The sequence below is a fragment of the Emys orbicularis genome, chromosome 13 (genome assembly GCF_028017835.1).
Source record: "Emys orbicularis isolate rEmyOrb1 chromosome 13, rEmyOrb1.hap1, whole genome shotgun sequence".
In the NCBI taxonomy this organism is placed as follows: domain Eukaryota; kingdom Metazoa; phylum Chordata; order Testudines; family Emydidae; genus Emys; species Emys orbicularis.
In genome coordinates this window covers 2,130,392-2,145,763 of record NC_088695.1, presented here as the reverse complement: position 1 = coordinate 2,145,763, position 15,372 = coordinate 2,130,392, and the positions used below count along the sequence as shown (strand labels likewise).

The 15,372-nt window shown below is 66.8% G+C and overlaps 1 protein-coding gene across 1 annotated transcript; it reads left to right on the top strand.

Moving 5' to 3' along the window:
• The first annotated feature begins 1,229 nt into the window (after positions 1 to 1,229).
• On the top strand, positions 1,230 to 15,080 carry VARS1 (valyl-tRNA synthetase 1). Its single transcript, XM_065415376.1, has 30 exons — positions 1,230 to 1,589; positions 1,853 to 1,987; positions 2,618 to 2,741; positions 3,213 to 3,343; positions 3,847 to 3,931; positions 4,859 to 4,959; positions 5,321 to 5,448; positions 5,688 to 5,852; positions 5,981 to 6,062; positions 6,857 to 6,976; positions 7,068 to 7,176; positions 8,015 to 8,103; positions 8,226 to 8,316; positions 8,716 to 8,840; positions 9,182 to 9,285; positions 9,929 to 10,087; positions 10,212 to 10,302; positions 10,515 to 10,620; positions 10,769 to 10,839; positions 11,015 to 11,140; positions 11,255 to 11,359; positions 11,645 to 11,713; positions 11,825 to 11,903; positions 12,463 to 12,590; positions 12,806 to 12,961; positions 13,269 to 13,475; positions 13,844 to 13,955; positions 14,063 to 14,238; positions 14,544 to 14,693; positions 14,997 to 15,080. Exons 1-30 carry the CDS (start codon positions 1,230 to 1,232, stop codon positions 15,063 to 15,065), a joined length of 3,753 nt encoding a protein of 1,250 aa, XP_065271448.1. The 3' UTR covers positions 15,066 to 15,080.
• Positions 15,081 to 15,372: the final 292 nt, after the last annotated feature.

The following is a 15,372-nucleotide window of genomic DNA, read 5'->3' as shown; positions in this document are numbered from 1 at the left end:
ACAGCCCCTCCGTCATCACCTCCTGCCCCGTAGCCCCCCAGCACTGACATCTCCTGCCCCATAGACCCTCCCAGCCCCCCAACCTTCCCGCCCTAATCCCCACAACCACCCCCTGCCCCACAGGCCCCCACAGTACCCCCTGCCCTTCAGCTTCCCAGCCCTGACACCCCCTGCCCCATAGATCTCCCAGCCCTCCATCTCCCTGTCCTAGCCCCCCTGCCCCAACCACACCTTGCCCCTTCCCTACCCCCCAGCCGCTCTGTCATCACCCCTGTCTCACAGCACCCAGACCTGACACCCCCCACCCCCATAGAACCTCCCTGGCCTAACAACCCCTCCCTCCCCAGCACCTCCTGCTCCCCCCAAATGATCCTGATGGTACCACTCTTCCCCCCCCCCCCCCCGTTGCATCCCCCCATCCCCAGTTCATACCCCCGTCTTCCCCCCTCTGAGCTGCCTGGGGTCCATCCTGTGATGGGGGGGGAGGGTGATGGGGCTGGTACCTAGGGCCATTGGCTGGGGCTGGGGCTGGGGCGGCGGCGGGGGGGGGGGTTTGCTTGGATCGCCCCCCTCCCCCCCAGTGACAGCTCCCTTGGCCCCGCCCCAGGGAGAGGTTTCTCGCAGGCGGGTCCTGGCGCTGGGATTGCATCAGCCCAGCCGGTGTCAGAGCCCAGCAGCGGGGCAGGTGGGAGCAGCTAGAGGGGACAGGCCCCTGCCCCATTCCCTGCCCCCCTGAGCCAGCTGGTCCCTGTCCCATTCCCCGCCCCCCTGAGCCAGCCGGTCCCTGCCCTGGGGCAGATGGGAGCTGGCGCTCCCTGCAGGGGACAGGCCCCTGCCTCATTCCCTGCCCCCCCGAGCCAGCCGATCCCTGCCCTGGGGCAGATGGGAGCTGGCGCCCCCTAGAGGGGACAGGCCCCTGCCCCATTCCCTGCCCCCCTGAGCCAGCCGGTCCCTGCCCTGGGGCAGATGGGAGCCGGCACCCCCTAGAGGGGACAGGCCCCTGCCCCATTCCCCGCCCCCTGAGCCAGCCAGTCCCTGCCCTGGGGCAGATGGGAGCCGGCACCCCCTAGAGGGGACAGGCCCCTGCCCCATTCCCTGCCCCCCCGAGCCAGCCGATCCCTGCCCTGGGGCAGATGGGAGCTGGCGCCCCCTGCAGGGGAAAGGCCCCTTGTCTCACCAACTCTGTCTCTCCGTCCCCAGGTCTGTCTTCGGGGTGCTCAGCCCTCGCCATGCCCACCCTGTACCTCTCCCCACACCCGGACAATTTCCAGAACCAGCGGGTGCTGATCGCAGCCCGCTATGGCCCCACGCTGCCCGAGGTGGTGGAGCTGCCGGAGCAGGGGCTCCCCCTGCGGCCCCCTGCCTCCTGCCCCCTGCCCAAGCTGCCGGCGTTGGAGAGCCGGCCGGGGGTCTGGGTCTCTGGCCCGGCCGCCGTGGCTCAGCTCCTGTGCCCGGAGCGGCTGAGGGGGCAGGGGCCAGCGGGGGGCGCTCTGGTGCAGCAGTGGGTGAGCTACGCTGACGGGGAGATCGCCTCTGCTGCCTGCGCAGCCGCCTTCTCCGCCCTGGGTCTGGCGGAGCAGAGCAAGCAGGTGAGACCGCCCGGACTCCTGGGTTCTCCGGGAGGGGAGCGGGGTCTAGTGGTTGGGGAGGGAACTAGGACTCCTGGGTTCTTGGGGAGAGGAGTGGGGTCTAGTGGTTAGAACGGGGGTGGGGGGGAGCTAGGACTCCTGGGTTCTTAGGGAGGGGAGTGGAGTCTAGTGGTTAGAGCATGGGGGGAGGAGCCAGGACTCCTGGGTCCCCTGTCTGTTGCAGTACCCTGGCGTGTCTCTCTCTGCCTTCCCAGGTGGTGGAGCGGGCAATGGCAGAGCTGCGCCGGGCGCTGGCCGTGCTGGACGGGCACCTGAAGCTGCGCACGTACCTGGTGGCTGAGGCTGTGACGCTGGCGGATGTGACCGTGGCCTGCGCCCTGCTGCTGCCTTACAAATACGTGGGTGCCCCAGCTCCCCTGTGGCCCCGCCCCCCACGACCCACTCTCCCGGCTGCTGGGTGGGGGGTGCATCAGGGGAAGGGTGGGAAATGGGGCAGGGGGGGACTGAGAAGGCAAGATACCCCCAGCCTCTCCCCCACACACTGGGTAGCTGGGATCGGGTGAGGGGGCCATTAGGACATCCTGGGGGTGGGGGTGACTTGGCACAGTCTGTGTGTGAGACTGGAAGGTCAGTTTTGGTTGGGAACCCGTCTTGTCTGTCCCCCCCCACCCCACCTTTATTGCCAATAATAGTGTTTCCCTTCTCCAATTTCCATAATGATATCTTTCCCCCCCTCAATTCCAATGATGCTATTGCCTGATATTCCCCTCCCCCTCCTGAATTCCAGTAATGGTATGTTCCTTCCTCAATTCCAATAATGGTATTTCCTGATATTGTCACCCCCCACTCCAATAATGGTATCTTCCCCCTCCCCCATTGTAAAGATTTCTTCTCACTCCTCCACCCTGGAATAATATTGGTATCTCCTAATTTCCCTCTCCCCCTCCCCTGTTTCAATAATGGTATCTCTCTTTCCCCCCCTACCGATAATGGTTCCCCCCCCCCAATCTCTCATGTTCTTTCCCCAGGTGCTGGACCCCCCCAGCCGGGCTCCTTACCCCAACGTCACGCGCTGGTTCCTGACTTGCGTCAACCAGCCCCAGTTTCAGGCCGTGCTGGGGCCGGTGAAGCTGTGTGAGCAGGCGCGCGGGGGTGACGCCCCCAAACCGAAGACCCAGGGTAAGTGACCCCCCAACACCTGCCCAGAGCACCCCTTCCAAGCCTTCTCCGCCTGCAATACCCCTGCTGCGTTGGCTTCGCGGTGACCTGCGGAACTCCCTGCTACTGGATATTACAGGGGACACCGGGATGGATTGACCCGGGGCTCAGATTCATGGTGGTGGGGGCGGGATTCCAGCCTGGATGTGTCTATGGGTCTGATTGGGGGGCAGGACTGGGGTGGGGTACCGGCTTGGATGATCCCATTGATCACACCAGTGGGCCCAGCCCCCAGATCAGATCTGGGTGGCCAGAGGTAGGGGGGATACCTGGCTGGCTTGACCCACAGATCAGATTCATGGTAGCAGACATGGGATACTGTGCTAGATGGGCTCATGGGTCCAATCCGGCCTGATTTTTCTCCCCCCGCAGAGTGTGTGGCGCCTGCAGAGATGGGACCAGCAGCGGGGTCAGCCCCTGGCCCTGGGGAGGCCCCGGTCAAGAGCGCCTCTCAGCTGAAGAAAGAGGCGAAGAAGAAAGAGAAGCTGGAGAAATTCCAGCAAAAGAAGGAGAAAAGCCAACAGCAACAGGGGGAGGTGAGAGAAATGCGACCAGCTCTGGTGCGGGGTGGCTGGGGAACAGCTGCGCGGAACGCTGTCTGGGGATGGCCCGCCGGTGCTGAGATGCAGCCAGCTCTGGGGCTGGGGAACAGCTGCGCGAAACGCTGCTTGGTGATGGCTCGCCCGGTGCTGAGATGCAGCCAGCTCTGGGGCGGGGCGGCTGGGGAACAGCCGCGTGGAACGCCGCACGAGAGTTTGGGAGGGGACAGGGGACCGTGTAGCTGTTTTGAAATCAGAGGCTACGTTTTAGCGAGGGCACAATCGAGTCAGCCGAGTTGGGGGCTGGCCAGGACGCCGGGGTTCCCACCCCAACTCTTTGGGGGAGAAGTACAAGGGTTCTGCAGTGAGCATGCTGGCGCCCCCTGCTGCCCCCCACCTCGCTCCCTGCAGCACAGCGCCCCTCGGTGCCGAAGGGCAGCATTACGCATCCTTTCTCTTTTCTTCTCTCCTTTCCCCACAATCCTTCCCCCGGGAGCCAGAAGAAAGCAAAAGCCGAGAAGAAGGAGAAGAAAGACCCCGGGGTTCTGACCTATGACACCCCCACACGCCCGGGGGAGAAGAAAGGTACCGGGGGGCGGGGGAAAGGCATTCGGGCTGTGATTCAGGGGGGAGGAGGGGTCTGCTCAGCACCAGGGCCCCCACCCGAACCCAGCCCCCCATGGCAAAGGGGAGGTTGGTGCAGGTCTCAGCCAGTGAGGTCGAGGGATGATGCCAGAAGTGGGTTGTTGGATGGATGGTTGGGTTGTTTGGGGGAATGGATTGGGGCGGGGGGTGAGTAGGTTGTTGGGTAGATGGATGGCGTGGATGGTTGCGTTGTTGGGGGGATGGATTAGGGGTGCTGGGGGGGATGGATTGAGGAGGTTGGTTGGTTTGCAGGTGGGTTGTTGGGTGGATGGATGGTTGGGTTGTTGGGGGGTTGGTTGGTTCGGGGTGAGGGTGGGTTGTTGGTTGCGTTGTTGGGGGTGTTGGGTGGTTGGGGGATGGATTGGGGGGTTGGTTTGCAGGTGGGTTATTGGGTGGATGGATGGTTGCGTTGTTGGAGGGATGGATTGGGGAGTGGGTTGGTTTGCAGGTGGGTTATTGGGTGGATGGTTGAGTTGTTGGGGGGCTGGTTGGTTCGGGGGTTGGTTGGTTCGGGGGACGGGTAGGTTGTTGGGTGGATTGATGGTGTGGATGGTTGGGTTGTTGGGGGGATGGATTGGGGGGGTTGGTTGGTTCAGGGGTGGACAAACAGACGAACGGCCGGACTGACAGATCTGCTTTAGAAATCTGGACAATGCTCATGCTGAACTTTCCGGGCTCCGGATCCTGGAGCTGGGTTGGCTGACGACGACGGCTCACCGATCACTGGCTGGTTAACGGGGAGAGACGTTTGCCTGTTCGTCTCCAATCACTGCTTTGCTGTGGGCCCCTCCCTCCCAGTGCATGGGGACGGGGCGGATCAGGACCCTGGGGGGTTCCTGCTCAGGGCTCTCTGTCCTTCCCCTGCAGACGTGACCGGCCCCATGCCCGACGCCTACAGCCCGCAGTACGTGGAGGCAGCCTGGTACCCGTGGTGGGAAAGCCAGGGCTTCTTCAAACCCGAGTACGGGGTGAGTGGGGGCCGGGCGGGGGCCGAGACTGGAATCGAGTGGCCCCAGATAACAGGAATCGCCCCTGTGGGTGGGAGCAGTAGGGGGGATAAGGCACATGGTGAGGTGGTTCTGGGTGAGCCAGCAGGGGGCGAGCTCTCACGCACACCCAGGGCAGGGCCCCTCCAGCAGGGGACGCTGACACACCTACACCCAGGTGTGGGGTTATTTCGGGTGCTGCCGAACCGGAACCAGCCTGGGCCTCCCGAGTCTCCGCACCGGGGGCTCCGACTGCCGCCCTCGTGTGCTCGCAGGGACTCGCCCTCCGGGGGCAGTGCGGGGGTTCTGACACACAGTCTGACTCTCCTCCTTCTTCCCCCAGCGGCAGCGTGTCTCGGAGCCGAACCCCAAAGGGCTCTTCATGATGTGCATCCCACCCCCCAACGTCACCGGCTCGCTGCACCTGGGCCACGCGCTCACCAACGCCATCCAGGACGCCCTGACCCGCTGGTGAGACGCCCCCCATGCCTGCCCTGCAGTCCCCGGCCCCCCCAGCTCTGCCCGTGCCCCCCATGCCTGCCCTGCAGCCCCCTCCACTCCCCCCAGCTCTGCCCGTGCCCCTCACTCCCAACCCGCAGCCCCCTCTACCCCCCCCAGCTCTGCCCGTGCCCCTCACTCCTGACCCGCAGCCCCCTGGGCTCCCCCCAGCTCTGCCGATGCCCCTCACCGCGGCTGTGGTGTCCCGGCAGGCACCGGATGCGCGGCGAGACCACGCTGTGGAACCCGGGCTGCGACCACGCCGGCATCGCCACGCAGGTGGTGGTGGAGAAGAAGCTGTGGCGGGAGCGGGGGCAGACGCGGCACGACCTGGGCCGGGAGGCGTTCGTCCGTGAGGTCTGGAAATGGAAGAACGAGTGAGTGCCGGGATCGGGGTGTCCCCACCCCCAGCACAGCCCCCTATCGCTGCCTCGGCTGCCAGGGGAGAGCCCCCTGCAGCACGGCGCCCCCAGCGCCGCCCTGATTCTCCTCCGTCTCCCCACAGGAAGGGCGACAGGATCTATCATCAGCTCAAGAAGCTCGGCTCGTCCATGGACTGGGATAGAGCCTGCTTCACCATGGACCCGGTACGCTCTGCTGTGCGCCGTGGGGCCTTCCCCTCTAGGGGGCACCGGCTCCCGTCCGGCCCCAGGGCAGGGACTGGCTGGCTCAGGGGGGCGGGGAATGGGGCAGGGGCCTGTCCCCTCTACGGGGCGCCGGCTCCCATCTGGCCCCAGGGCAGGGACTGGCTGGCTCAGGGGGGTGGGAATGGGGCACAGGGCTTGTCCCCTCTAGGAGGCACCGGCTCCCGTCCGGCCCCAGGGCAGGGACTGGCTGGCTCAGGGGGGTGGGAATGGGGCAGGGGCCTGTCCCCTCTAGGGGGCGCCGGCTCCCATCTGGCCCCAGGGCAGGGACTGGCTGGCTCAGGGGGGTGGGAATGGGGCAGGGTCCTGTCCCCTCTAGGGGGCGCCGGCTCCCATCCGGCCCCAGGGCAGGGACTGACTAGGTCGGGGGGGTGGGGAATGGGACCCAGGAAATGTCCTCTAGGGGGCGCCAGCTCCCATCTGGCCCCGGAGGTGGGTCCATGCAGGTTCTATCACCTCCCCCCCCCCCCCCGCCCCCGCCTTTCCCCAGTTCTGCCCTGTGCAGTGGTGTGCCCCCGCCTCCAATGCAGAGAATATCCCTTGACCCCCATCCCCGGGGGGGTGTCAGGTCACACTGGGGCGGTGTGGGTCAGAGCCGGCCCCGTGGGAACTTGCTCCGCGCGTAGGAGAATCTCCCTCCCTGGGTAGCAGTGCGGGGCGCAGGACATGGGGATGTGTGGTCCGACATCTGTCCGGCAAGGTGCCGGGATCTCACCTCTCCTCTCGCTGCTCCGCAGAAACTGTCCTACGCTGTCCAGGAAGCCTTCGTCCGGCTGCACGAGGAGGGGGTGATCTACCGCAGCAAACGCCTGGTCAACTGGTCCTGCACCCTGCACTCTGCCATCTCCGACATCGAGGTGTGGGGGGGGAGTTGGAGCTGCGGGGGGGCGGGGGTCCGGCTAGAGGGGCTTGCGGGAGAGTTGGTGACATCTCGGCTTCCCCCCCCAGGTGGATAAGAAGGAGCTGCCCGGCCGGACCCTCCTGCCCGTCCCCGGGTACAAGGACAAGGTGGAATTTGGGGTGCTGGTGTCATTCGCCTACAAGCTCGAGGACTTGGGTAGGGCCAGGGAGGGGGACGGGGGCTGGGAGCGGGACATGGGGCCTTTTCCCTCCGATCTGGCCCCAGGGCAGGGACTGGCTGGCTCGGGGGGCAGGGAATGGGGCACGGGGCCTGTCCCCTGTAGGGGGCGCCGGTTCTGATCTGGGACAGGGAATGGGGAACAGGGTCTGTCCCCTGTAGGGGGTGCTGCTTCTGATCCAGGGGCGGGGGCGGGCAGGGAACGGGGCCTGTCCCCTGTAGGGGGCGCCGGTTCTGATCCGGGGCTGGGGGGCGTGGGGCAGGGAATGGGGCACAGGGCCTGTCCCCTGTAGGGGGTGCTGGTTCTGATCAGGGACTGGGGGGGGCAGGGAATGGGGCCTGTCCCCCATAGGGGGCACCGGTTCTGATCCGGGGCAGGGAATGGGGCACGGGGCCTGTAGGGGGCGCCGGTTTTGATCTGGGGTGGGGGTGGGGCAGGGAATGGGGCACGTCCCCCATAGGGGGCGCCGGTTCTGATCCGGGACAGGAAATGGGGCACGAGTCCTGTCCCCTGTAGGAGGCGCCGGTTCTGATCCGGGGCAGGGAATGGGGCACGGGGCCTGTCCCCTGTAGGAGGCGCAGGTTCTGATCCGGGGTGGGAGTGGGGCAGGGAATGGGGCACGTCCCCTGTAGGGGGCGCCGGTTCTGATCTGGGGTGGGAATGGGGCACGTCCCCTGTAGGGGGCGCCGGTTCTGATCTGGGGTGGGGATGGGGCAGGGAATGGGGCACGTCCCCTGTAGGGGGGGCTGGTTCTGATCCGGGGTGGGTGGTGGGGCTGGCTACGGGGGGTCTCACCGTCTGACTCTCTCCCAACAGACGAGGAGGTAGTTGTGGCGACGACGCGGGTGGAGACCATGCTGGGGGACACGGCCGTGGCGGTGCATCCTCAGGATCCCCGCTACCAGGTACCTGCCCTGGGTGGGGAGCGTGTGAGCTTTGGGGGGGAGGGGGAGGTTGCTGGGTGATCTCCGGGGGTGTCTGGTTTTGGGGTCCCCCAAGTGACCCCCTCGTCTCCTCCCTGTGCCAGCATCTCCATGGGAAGCGCGTCCTGCACCCCTTCACCGGGCGGCGCATGCCCATCGTCTGCGACGACTTCGTGGACATGGGCTTCGGGACTGGTATGTGGGGGCGGGGCCTAGGGCAGGGGCGGGGCCTGGAGGAGAGGTGGGAATGGGGGAGAGGCCTAATGGAGTGGGGGCGGGGCCTGACAAAAGCCAATGGGGCCAGGGCCTAGTGAATGTGGGCGGGGCCTAGGGAGGTGTGGCCCAGCCAAGGGAAGTGAAGGGGGGTGGAGTGACTTGGGGTGGGGGGGCAGGACCCAGAGTCGTGGGAGGGGCTATGGAGTGTGGAGTGAATATGGGCCTGGGGACAGGTCCCAGGGTTGTTGGCGGCCTCTCAGTGAGGTCAGTGCCTGGGGAGTGGAGTGAGGCTGGGGGTGAAAGGGGAGGGGCACTTGGGCTGCAGCAAATCGCGAAGCATGTCTGACGCCTGCCCCCCCCTCCCACCGCACCCCCCAGGCGCGGTGAAGATCACCCCGGCCCACGACCACAACGACTACGAAGTGGGGCAGCGCCACGGCCTGGACTGCATCACCATTATCGACGACAGCGGGTGCCTCATCAACGTGCCTCCCCCCTTCCTGGTATGGGGGGGACCAGCAGGCTGGGGGGTGGATACTGAGCTGGATGGGCCCAGGGCTTGGACTGGTGGTGTCAGCAGCGGGGCATTAAACTGGGGCAGGGGAATACTTAGGTCTGATCTAGGGCAGGAGATACCAGACTGGATGGGCCCCAGTGCGGGGTCTGATCCGTGGTGGCAGTAGTGGGATACCGGGTTGGGTGGGCCCCAGGGCTCTGATCTGTGGTGGCAGTAGTGGGATAATACCAGGCTGGACCTGGGGGTCTGATCTGTGGTGGTAGAGCTGGGATACCGGGCTGGATGGGCCCCAGGGATCTGACCCTCCTTGCTCCCCACCCAATGCAGGGTATGAAGCGGTTTGAGGCCCGGGGGGCTGTGCTCGAGGCCCTGAAGCAGAAGGGGCTGTTCAAGGAAGTCAAGGACAACCCCATGGTGGTGCCGGTGTGCAGGTGAGGGGGGACTCTTTGATGGGGCGGAGGGGTATCCTCATAGGAGGGCGGGAGTTAGAGTGGCGCTTGCTAAGGGAGGCGGAGGGGTATCTGTGAAGGGGGGGTGATTTGCCACTGGGAGGGATAGAAGTGTGAAGAAGTGGGGGACTATTTTGAGGGGCGAAGGGATACGTGTGGGGTGTCCTGATGGTTTAGGGGGACGTGTTTGAGTGCAGAGGGAGATGGGGGGGATACAGGGAGTCGGGGTGCAAGGGGAGGGTCTCTTGGGGGGGCGGAGGGATATCTGTGCATCAGGAAGGATGTGGGGGGATGGGTATCTGAAGGAAAGGTGAGGGCGGCTCTCGGTGGCGGAGGGATACGTGTGCAGAAAGAAGGAGGGAAACGCTGAGGAGGGATATCTGGGAGGGGGAATACTTTGTGAGGGGGCGGAGGGATATCCGTATGTGGACAGGGAGGGGGGACTCTGGAGGGCGCGGAGGGATATCGGTGCAGGGGTCACTTGGACAGGTGAAGGACATCCGTGCACGGTTAGGCCCCTGAGTGCAGGGGGCTCCCGGGGGATATGGGGGGCACCGGAAGGCTGCCCCGCGAGGGGCGCGATGGGGCTGGCGGAAGGACACAGGGACTATTTGTCACCCCCCAGCCGCTCGAAGGACGTGGTGGAGCCGCTGCTGAAGCCGCAGTGGTACGTGCGCTGCGAGGGGCTGGCTCGGGGGGCGGCCGACGCTGTGCGCCGCGGGGACCTGCGCATCCTGCCCCCCTTCCACTGCAAGACCTGGTTCCAGTGGATGGACAACATCAGGTGAGGCCCCGGGGGAGCTCCCTCTGCTGCAGCCGTGGTAGTAGGGCTTTTATCCGCCCTGCCCTGCCCTGCCACGAGGAGGCAGTAATATCCCAGGTGATGTCTGAGGCACTTTCTCCTTCAGGGACTGGTGCATCTCCCGGCAGCTGTGGTGGGGCCACCGCATCCCAGCCTACTTCGTCACCATCGACGACCCCTCGGTGCCCCCAGGAGAGGTGAGGGGGGGCAGAAACCCCAGGAAATAGCTGGATAGAGCCCTGGGTCTGAGCCGGGAGGGGCAGGACGCCGGGATCGATGGGCCCAGGGGTCTGAGCCGGGGAGGAGGGCAGGACGCTGGGGTAGATGGGCCCAGGGGTCTGAGCCAGGAGGGGTGGGACACCGGGGTCAATGGGCCCAGGGGTCTGACGTCTGGTTACCCCCCTCCCAGGACACGGACGGCCGATACTGGGTGAGCGGGCGGAGCGAAGAGGAGGCCAAGGACAAAGCGGCCAAGGCCTTTGGGGTGACCACGGACAAGATCTCGCTACGGCAAGGTATGGCCGGGGGGGGCCGGGGGCTGCGCGTCGGGAGTGAGGGGCATCTGCTTTTAGAACAGCGCCCCCTGCCGGTTGCCTGGCACGCACTGTTGGCTCCTATACTAACGTCCGTCCGTACGTTTCTCCCTGTCACTCTCGTTCCCAGATGACGACGTCCTGGACACCTGGTTCTCCTCCGGCCTCTTCCCGTTCTCCATCTTCGGCTGGCCCAACACCGTGAGTCTGAGACGCGGGGATGGGACCCAGGCGTCCGGGACGGCAGCGCAGGGCACTCACGCCTTGGGAGGGATGGGGGATGGAACGGCAGCACAGGGGGCTCACTCCTGGTGGGGCTGGGGAATGGGACCCAGGCGTCCGGCTCTGTCCCGTCACCGTCTGTCTGTCCCGGCAGAGCGAAGACCTGAAGGTTTTCTACCCGGGGACCCTGCTGGAGACTGGCCACGACATCCTCTTCTTCTGGGTGGCACGCATGGTCATGCTGGGGTTGAAGCTGACGGGCAAGCTGCCCTTCCGCGAGGTAAGAGCGGGGCACGGCGCCCCCCCCCCCCCCCCCCCGCCAGCACGGCGCCCCCCAGCCCCGCCCTGGGGCCTCGGGGCAGCCCTGACCCCGCTCCGCCCGGCTCTGTTTCAGGTTTACCTTCACGCTGTTGTCCGAGATGCCCACGGCAGGAAAATGAGCAAGTCGTTAGGCAACGTCATCGACCCGCTGGATGTGATCAGTGGGATCACGCTGGAGGTAACCGCTGGGGGGGGACATCTGGCCCCCGCAACCAGTCCTCCCAGATGTTACCGAACCCCTGCCATGTAGCCCGACAGCCGCCTGGATCGGCAGGGGGCTCCCCGTCTGGGCCTAGGGCGGGGTTAGCTGGAAGCCGTCCATCAGTAGGTTTCAGAGTTAACGACCTGTGGCAATTCCTGGGGTGGCGCGCGGCTCTCTGGGCGATGGGCTCAGGCTCTCGGCAGCCTGGACCCATGTCCCCGGTCGGTGCCGTCCCGAGCCGTGTCCGTTCTCCCCCCGCAGGGTTTGCACGCGCAGCTCCTGGAGAGCAACCTGGAGCCGGCCGAGGTGGAGCGAGCCAAGCAGGGCCAGGTGAGGGGCTTGGGGGGGGAGCGGGGAACCTGTGGGGCTGAATGTGGGGGGCAGGGAGGGGGGACAACGGGGTTGGCTGGGAGTTGATCCCCCCTCTTCCCATCCCCCCAGAAAAGCGATTACCCCGCCGGGATCCCAGAGTGCGGCACAGACGCCCTGCGCTTCGCCCTCTGCGCGTACACCTCCCAGGGTGAGTTCCCAGCTTCCCCCGAGAGCCCTGCCGTGGGGCCGGGGAGGGACCCCTTGGCTGGGCCGGCCCCACTGCTCCCAGTCCTGGCTGCCCCCGCAGCTCCCCGGCCCCTCGGTTGATCTGGGCTGAGTTTGCCCCCAGCCACCCCTTTCTGCGCCGCTCCAGGACCCTTTGGCACCCCGGGGGAGCCGTGCAACCTACACAGGGAAACTGAGGCATGCCCAGGTGCCATAAAAACACGACAGAAAATTCCCTCTTGGTCTCTGGCTCCATCTCTCTGTGTGGGCACCGGTGTCTCTCTCCACATCGCCACCTGCCCCCTTTGTTCTCCGGCTCAGGGTCTGGCTCTGCCCCATGCCGGCCCATGGGTCGGTTTCAGCTCGCCCTCTAGTGCCCTATTTGCACCACCCCAGAGATGTAAACCCTGCCAGGCCCTGCCCTGGCTTCTTAACTCTTCCCATGCTGAGCCCCAGGGAAACTGAGGCATGTGTCGGCCTCATGAAAACACGAACCAAATTCCCACTTTGTTGTTCCCCTCTCCCTTTGCCTCGCCCGCCAGGCCGCGACATCAACCTGGACGTGAATCGCATCCTGGGCTACCGGCACTTCTGCAACAAGCTCTGGAACGCCACCAAATTCGCCGTCCGCGGCCTGGGGGCCGAGTTCCAGCCCCCGCCGGGACCGGAGGTGAGAGGGACCCGCAGCGCAGCACCCCCTGCTGAGCCCCCGCAGGCCAGCGCCCCCTGCCGAGCCCCCACAGCCTGGCGTCCCCTGCTGCCCCCGCCCCGCTGCCCGCATCACCCCACGTTGTTCCCCGCCTGGTGCCCCCTGCTGCCCCCACCCCACTGCCCACAGCACCAGCTGCCCTCCCCGCTCACCGGCATCTCCCCCCCCGGCTCTAGCCCAGCGGCGCCGAGAGCCTGATCGACCGCTGGATCCTGAGCCGGCTCAGCCTGGCCGTGGAGCTGAGCGATGCCGGGTTCCGGGCCTACGACTTCCCGGCCGTCACCACGGCCGTCTACAACTTCTGGCTCTATGAGCTCTGCGACGTCTACCTGGTATGGGGGGGGCTGGCTGGCTGGGGGGGAGAGGATGGGACACGGGGCTTTCCGCCCCCCCAGGGAAGCCAGCTCTCCCTGCCCCCCCACAGCTAGCAAATGGGGCATGGGGCTTCCCCCCCAGAGACGCCGGCTCGTGGCTGGCTGGGGGGGTGGGGAATGGGGCATGGGGCTTTTCCCCCCCAGGGACGCCGGCTCCCGGCTGGCTGGGTGGGCGGGGCATGGGGCAGGGAACGGGGTGGCTCTGGGAGATGGGGCCTGTCTCCCCCCCAGGGGGCGCTGGCGCTGACCTGCCCCCTCCCCCCAGGAGTGCCTGAAGCCCGTGTTCGCCGAGGGGGGGGCGGCTGCGGTGACGGCCGCCCGCTGCACCCTCTACACCTGCCTGGACGTCGGCCTGCGGCTCCTCTCCCCCTTCATGCCCTTCGTCAGCGAGGAGCTGTTCCAGCGCCTGCCCCGCCGCGCCCCCCACGCCCCCCCCAGCATCTGCATCACCCCCTATCCCAGCCCCGAGCAGGTAACCCGTGGGGCGGGAGTGGGGGCACCCGCAGGGCTGGGGGAGGGAGCTCAGGGCTGGGCTGGCAGGGGCTGCGGTGTGGGAGTGAGGGGCACCGGCAGAGCTGGGGGGGCAGGGCTGGGCTAGCAGGGGCTGCGGGTTGGGAGTGAGGGGCACCGGCAGGGTTGGGGGGAGCCCAGGGCTGGCTGGCAGGGGCTGCGGGTTGGGAGTGAGGTGCACCAGCAGAGCTGGGGGGAGGGGCTGGGCTGGCAGGGGGCTGCGGGTCGGGAGTGAGGGGCACCGGCAGAGCTGGGTGGGGGGGAATGGGACACCCAGGGGCTGCGGGTCGGGAGTGAGGGGGACCATTAACCCTTTCTTCTCCGCTCCAGTTCTGCTGGCGGGACTGGGGGCTGGAGGGCACAGTCGAGTTCTCGCTGGGCATCGTCCGCGCCGTGCGCTCCCTGCGGGCCGACTACAACCTCACCCGGACCAGAGCCGACTGTGGGTATCCGCCTGGGGGGGACATCTGCCCCCCCCCCCAAAAAACCCCGTGACCTCTGACCTCTCCCCGAGCACCCCCTGACCTCTCCCCGTCGTCCCCTCCCCAGGTTTCCTGCAGTGCCTGGACTCGGGCGCGGCCGACGCCGCCAGCCGCTGCTCCGCCTACATCCGCAGCCTCTCCTCCTCCGGCCTGGTGCGGGTGCTGGGCCCGGGCGAGGCGCCCCCTGCTGGCTGCGCCGTGGCCGTCGCCTCCGACAAGTGCACCGTCCACCTGCTGCTCAAGGTGAGAGGGGCCGGGGAAGGGGACCCAGGCGTCCGGGCCGCCAGCACAGGGCTCTCACCCCTAGGGGGCTGGAGACTGGCATGGGGATTAGACCCAGGTGTCCGGGGCGGCCCTGCGGGGTGCTCTCCCCTAGACGGCTGGAGCCAGCAAGCGGGACCCAGGCGTCCGGGTGGCCCTGCAGGGTGCTCTCCCCTAGACAACCAGAGCAGTGAGTGGGACCCAGGTGTCCGGGGGGCTCTCCCCACAGAACCGCAGCCAGTGAGCGGCATCCGGGCGGCTGACGGGCAGGGCTCTGTGCTCCCCAGGGTCTGATCGACGCGGAGAAGGAGATCTCCAAGCTGGCCGGGAAGCAGGGTGAACTGCAGAAGCAGATCGAGAGGCTGCGGGAGCGGATGGGGACCCCCGATTACGGCACCAAGGTGCCCCCCAAGGTCCAGGAGGCCGACGCTGCCAAGGTACCCGGCTGCCCCCCCGGCGGGGGACTCCCACCCGCATGCTTCAGGGCGGGGCCCACCTGCTGGAGTCAGGAAGGGACGCTCCTTCTTGGGGCGCTGCGAGCGGGGGGCTGTTCTGGGGGGCTTGGGAGGAGATGCTGTGCGGGGGGGAACGGGGCGCTGTGATGTGGGGGCCAGGCAGGGTTTGCTGGGGGGGGAGGCTGTGTTATGGGGGAGCCAGGCAGGGAGTCTGGGGGAGGTGCTGTGCTGTGGGGGGCCTCGCCCCACCCCCACCCTTCACGCCCGGCCGCGTGTCTCCCGCAGCTGCAGCAGAGCCGAACCGAGCTGCAGAAGGTGACGGAGGCGGTGGAGACTTTCCAGAGGATGATCTGAGACGGACGGACCCCGCGGCTTCTCCCCCCAGCTGGGGGGCTGCCCCACAGCCGGCTCAATCGCCCCCCCCCCCGCTGTTCTCTGATTTCCCCCCACCCCCCGCCAAATCTCTTTTTTTTTTTTGGAGATATTAAACTATTTTGCTGATTTACAAAAGCCCAGGTCTTCCTTGGGGTATTTAGGGGGTGGGGGCTGCGCCGTGGGGGGACGCCAGAGCTGGGGATGGGGTTTGAGCCGGGGCTTCCCTCAGGGGGCACTCCCTCTGCCACTAGCAGCAGGTGGGCTTTTATCCTCCCTTGACATGGGG